The sequence below is a fragment of the Lathyrus oleraceus genome, chromosome 7, assembly GCF_024323335.1.
Source record: "Lathyrus oleraceus cultivar Zhongwan6 chromosome 7, CAAS_Psat_ZW6_1.0, whole genome shotgun sequence".
Lineage (NCBI taxonomy): Eukaryota > Viridiplantae > Streptophyta > Magnoliopsida > Fabales > Fabaceae > Lathyrus > Lathyrus oleraceus.
The window spans coordinates 95,663,493-95,669,639 of record NC_066585.1 but is presented as its reverse complement, the minus strand read 5'-3'; the positions used below and the strand labels follow the sequence as shown (position 1 = coordinate 95,669,639).

At 32.0% G+C, this 6,147-nt stretch overlaps 1 protein-coding gene across 1 annotated transcript; it reads right to left on the bottom strand.

Moving 5' to 3' along the window:
* Positions 1-2,437: 2,437 nt before the first annotated feature.
* LOC127106662 (phosphopantothenoylcysteine decarboxylase subunit VHS3) lies at positions 2,438-5,806 on the bottom strand. The gene is made up of 3 exons (XM_051043972.1): positions 5,365-5,806; positions 4,691-4,853; positions 2,438-3,124 (listed from the first exon to the last, which is right to left on the bottom strand). Exons 2-3 carry the CDS (start codon positions 4,802-4,804, stop codon positions 2,675-2,677), a joined length of 564 nt encoding a protein of 187 aa, XP_050899929.1. The 5' UTR covers positions 4,805-4,853; positions 5,365-5,806; the 3' UTR covers positions 2,438-2,674.
* Positions 5,807-6,147: the final 341 nt, after the last annotated feature.

Sequence of the window (6,147 nt, the reverse complement as noted above, 5' to 3'; positions counted from 1 at the left end):
TGGGCTCCTAATTGCTCGATCACTTATATTATTTTTGTCTAAAAAAAAGTGTTTGTGAATTGTTTAGAAAAATTGTTTTGAAAAGAGAATTTAACTTTGTAATGATTCTTGTATGAATGTATACAAAGTGATTATCTCGTTTAGTTTTGAAAATTGTTTAGAAAAATATAACTCGGTAATGATTCTAGTATGAATGTATACCAAGTGGTGATTTTCTGAAGGTATTTTGAAAGGTGTGAGGTGTGAAAAAATGTTTTAGGTTGTGAGCCAGCAATTAAGAGTTATACCGACCCAAGGTCTTTATGAGTATTTCCTATCCTTATGAGGGTAAAACTGTCCTTATTATTGAGAAATAAGTAGTTTTATCCTTTGGATGTAAAAGGGTCATCGTAGGGTCATCGATTGGTCATTGAAGGCGACAGTTATGAGGATACCTTAGCATTCGAAGGGACTATCATCATTTAACCGTAGGCAACATCGGAGGGTCATCGAGGGACAAAGTTGTATATTCGAAGGCAACATCCGAGGGACTATAATTTATTTTATGATGATTTAACCGAAGGGTCTTTGCTAAGGGTATCCCCACGTTCGCGGGACATGACCGTAATATCGTAATCGTAAGGCAACAAAGAGAGGTCCAAGATCACTTATTCAAAGGCAAAGTTTTACAATTAATTATATAATTAGGATGAAACTCCACATTAAAATTATTAAAAATAATATATTAAAAAATTAATACATTAGAAATTAATACATTAAAAAATTAATTTAGGGTGAAACTCCACAAGGGTATCCCACAAATAAAGTGGAATACCTAGCCAATAACCTTTTCCTGGGATATGTGAACCTTTACGAAACTCAAAAAAAGAAACATGTTAGAACACCAAATCAGGGTGCAATCGAAGATTACACCGGAGAAATATCACAACAATAAATAGGATAGGATGAATAATGCATGGCTATGATAAAAACATAAAAAAAACAGACTAGAAGAATCAGGTACTGTCTCGTTCGCCTCTGCCTCGCCTAGCGAAGGCCACGGATTTTGAATTTGAAAACAGCCCCATGTTAGGAACTTTGAATTTTATGGCATTTTATCACAGGAATAACATGGTCAAACATTCAGGGTATTCAGGCATATTTAAATTCCCATACGAAAGCAAATTATATATCAACATTTAATCATGATGCATTATATATGTAGATATGGCCAATTGAAAGTATAAACAATAGAGATACGCAAACCTGTTTGCCAATTCCAGGTTGAAGGGATTGACCACTTGTAGTATCGGAATAAGTTAGGCAGCGGGAATTGGACGGCGATGGCTTCGGTGCAGATGGGCTGCCTTCAGGGTTTCTTTACTCTGAATTCTCCGGGTAGGCAGGGTTCCTATGCCAAAGTTTCTATCCGTCCTTCTCTGTTCTCTTTCTTTCTTTTTTCTCAAGGTTTTGTTCCAAGGAAACCTCAGAGTGTTTTGCTTCTCTTCCTTCTTTCTCCAGTGAATCTCCCAGTGTAACTCCAAGTCTTTTTTCCTCTACTGAAACTTCAGTATTTATAGACTGATTTCGTGGGTAATGGGCTTGGAATGAGGGAGACCCAAGTCCAAAATAATTTGTTATATTTTATTTATTTATTTATTTTAATTATTTAATTAATTAATTAATTAATTAATTAATTAATTAATTAATTAATTAAAAAAATCTCTTTTTTTTTCTTTTTTTTTTTTTTTTTTTTTTTTTTAGGAAAAATGATGGGTAATTTTTGGGGTATGACAATTATCTTTTGGTTCTCATAAAAATGCCTCTTAATATTGATCTAAACACTCCATATATTGATCATGAAATGATGGAATGCAACATAGCACCATCCATTAATCTAAAAGGAAGAACAAGACTCATGGAGTTTTGTACAAGATGATACTGCACCATTTATAATAGGATATGACTTTTCAAAAGCCAATGATAACAAATGCAACGTTTCAGAATAAATGCTCTTTTGGAAGTGTAAAAAGTGGAGTTATTATAGGAATAAACATGAATATTGAAAAACTAAATTTGAGAGTAAAATTGGAATGGTATATTTAATTGTAACCATTGTAATTAATTTTTGCTTATATTTGAGACTCCAAATTTTATTTTATTTTTGCTTACATATGAGACCGGAGGGAGTATTCAACAACAATTGTATTAAATTGTTAATAATATTATACATAACCTTAACATATTTGAGACTTGTTATTTTGTTCATTTGAACATCAACAATATTGCACATACTGTTATTTTATTCATGTGTGTGTTCATTTTATTACAGTCAAACTTTTTATTAACTAATAAATTACTTTTATTTTCTTAAATAAGTGTCATGTAAGTATCTTTGTCGGAGATTTGTAGAAGACGAATACAAATAACAGAGCCAGAGAAGTGGGAAAAGTCAAGATAAAACAAGCATCATGATTTTTCTATCGTTAATTTAGGACTGTCTGCTCAATATAATGTAGCATTCTAATTACGCAATGGTAAACACAGATATCAATTAAAACATGTCCTACTACATAGGCCTCCCTTATAATGTAAATAACAACATAGAAGTTTAGAACTGAATAAAACAACATGGAAGTTAGAAGCCAAATCCAAACACAACAATACAAGAAGGAGGCGTCACTAAAACCTAAATTCACTTCTTCCTTTTCTTTGGTGGCTGCAAAGCTTCCTCATCTTCCTCCTCCTCATCCTCTTCATTCTCTTCTTCATCAACCCCTTCCTCTTCGTCCTCTTCTCCACCCTCGTCCTCATCATCGTCGTCCTCGTCCTCGTCATCGTCTTCATCTGGGTCATCGCCATCTTCATCATCTTCCTCTTCTCCATTTTCGTCTGCCCCACCAGCACCGCCTTCAGGTGCCTTCTTTGAGTTGCTCTTATTGTTTGAATTGTTGCCATATCCACCACCATCTTCAGAAGACAATTCATCTTCTCCTTCTCCAAATGCACCATTTCCGTCGTCGTCTTCTTCATCTTCATCGTCATTGCCATCTTCTCCTTCGGCGTCATGTTGCTTGCCTTGACTTGGGGTTTTACTCTCTCCTTTTGTTGTAGGCATGTTGGTTAGCATTAGCTCATAGAGTTCCTACACCCATTTTATAAATGATTTATTTATATACAGAGAAACAACAAGTGTTGAAGAAATTAAGATTATCTTTAGTAATTGGCGCAAAATATAGAAACCCACCAAGAACAATTTCAAAAAATAATGATATCCTAAACCATAAATTGTGATTTTTTTATCACATTTACTTACAAACAGGCTATGAGAATATAGTACAATAAAATACGAGAATTTAATTTAATATCAAAAATATTAATTTTTTAATGTGGTTGGATATTATAGAGGTACAACAGTCACGTTGTAATACCTATTGTACCTTATTTTGAGTTTAAATTAATGACACAATGCCAGTGTAAAATTGTCATCCGATAAGAGGCCACCATTTTTTCATGGAATCGTACAAAAGTATGGTAATGATGACTAATGTGGCAAAGTAGTGTAGTCTATTCTTTGGACCCAACGTTTTCTTTTTGTGATTTTTACTTTAATTTTAAAAAATGTATATAGTATATTTAATGTGTTCCCTGGTAAAGAAAATTTTCAAATTATCATTTAACCAATGTCTTGAAGTTAAAACCTAATATTAAATATAGCCAACATAGTTTATAAACTTAATAGAGTAATTTGAAAATAAACTTAAGTTTAAAAACAATTTTATTTTCCAAATAAAATATATTTAAGAACATATACATAATTTTAATCAAGCATTCAAATTTTTAATATACTAAATTATAAAGAGAAAGAATTCAATATACCAAATTAATATGCAAATCAATCATGTTTTCACACATTTTAAGGCATATATATATATATATATATATATATATATATATATATATATATATATATATATATTCTAAATTTTTACCAATTATTATATGTATTTATTTATATTTACAAAATTATATTATGCCTTGCACAAGTTAGCCGACATCACTTAATAGTGGGCCCCATCACCCATAAGATTCGACCCATCCGTTTTCTCCACCCAGGATACTAGGAAAAGGAGAACCCAAAACGACAATAGAAAAAAGCAGAACCAAAACGACACGCGTTACAAGTAGAACGTTCTTTACGCTCAAAAAACATATCCAACCGAATAATCCACTACCACCGAATACGAATCCGCTTCTTTCTCAAAATTACCAACTTTAAACAACACTATTTCATTTGATTTTTTTTACACAAAATTTAATTTAATTTCTATAAAAATGGTTAAAAGATTCGTAAAGAAAAGGGAAAGTTTGTCCAATAAAATTAAAGATTTTCTTTTTACAGAAAAGGTGGGCGTACGTTAGCAAAAAGGCCGCTATTATACGCAAAATAGCGCAAGTTAGAGGCATAAGCGCATGATATATTTTATAAAGACAAAACAAAAACTTTCATAATTAATAATAGTATGAGTCTTACACGTTAGAAAACTTGAAGTTGAGAAAACAAAAATTGCTTTCCATGAAAAGATACACAGTAGTTTAGATAAGGCTAGATCTCGTCAAGATTGAAACCAGTAAAAAAGCTTTTTAACACTTTTATTCTCTTTACACTTTAAGTGAAGTTAAGTGTGAAGTGCAAAGAAAAAGTACTTACCGGAGCCAAAAGCGTGACTTTCACGACTGCGGAAGCTAACAAAGTCACAAGCACTTCCGCTGCGCAGGTTAACGCGCCGCGCGTGACCATCATCGAACTGTGTTCAGTCTCCATTTCGTGTGACAAACAAACAAGTCTTTTCTCAAACCAGAAAATTTTTATCCTGTAAATAATAAATATAAATATAATTATTATTAATTGCAAAAAAATTAAATAAATAAAATGATATCACCATCATCTAGATTAGATCTTCTGAAAAATCATGACAGTTTCTGCTCTTGTTTCAGAATCATGACACCAATTATTATTTTAATTTAATTAACAGAAATAATTTTAACAAATATTAAGCTTAGAAAACCTAAATTATACAATATTCTCAACGAGATAAAAATTCACTAAAATTATTTAACTAAAAATTAAGCTAATTAGGAAAGTATATGTACAACAGTTAGATTTTTGCTTTTAAAAATGAAACATGATAAATTGAAAGACTCACAGGAAGAAGAAGAGTTTCAGCAAAGAGAGAAAACAATACTAAGTAGAAATTTCAAATTTCGACGCAGAAACAACGAGATCGAAAAAGATACATATAAAAATCATATGAAAAAGTAAAGTCAGAAGAGAAAAATTGATAATTAACAAGAATTGTAGAGAAGAAAGACGAAAGAGGTTACCAGGAACGAAGATCTAGAGACTGATAAGCAAGATCTGGGGTTTGAAGCACTAAAACCTCTGAAAAATAGGAGAAGAACGCTCGTACATTATGGACCGTTGGATCTTGATCGATGAAACACTGAGCTTCGAAATATAGAAATATCAGAGGCCAGTGAGAGAAAGAGAGAAGGAGACACAGGTTCTGCTCGTAATTTCTCAGCCAAGTTTCGGGCAGTTAGGGCAGCATTCATAAAACTGAAAAATCGAATTACGGGCTGCCCGAAGAGGCACGTAAGGACAAGTGTGGGTTTTGTTAATTTCAAAATGGTTTTTTTTGGGTTTTTATGAGAATCGTTTTCATTCATTACCCGGTCAAGTTTTATTAATTCTTTAAAATAATAATAAAACTTTTTTTTTTTAATTTTATAAGTAAAAATTACTCCACACGTGTACGAAGTTTCTCACGTGTGAGGATTGTACCTCTTGTCTGCTAATATTCCAAAAATTGTTATCTTCTTTAACCATGGTTACTTTCTTACTCCACTCTGGTTTATCTAGGGTTAACTGCACCATATAGAGTTCGAGAGTTGTTGAAATATCAAGGGTATATTAAATTCGTAAATTAATACGGAATCCACCACCAAGATATTTTTCGGAATTAAATACAAATCAGGGAACCTTTTAAAGTTGGAATAAACCACCCTTCGCAAAAAGAAGTTGGAATAAAGCATCAAACCAATTACAATAAATGGGATGAAATAATTAACAAATTTCAATTTGAGTGAATCATTTAGAAAAGTTCA

Coding starts and splice junctions, on each gene's coding strand:
- LOC127106662 (XM_051043972.1), bottom strand. CDS start 4,804: ATGGAGACTGAACACAGTTCGATGATGGTCACGCGCGGCGCGTTAACC. Junction 3,125..4,690: donor AAGTCACGCTTTTGGCTCCG/GTAAGTACTTTT, acceptor AAATGGGTGTAG/GAACTCTATGAGCTAATGCT.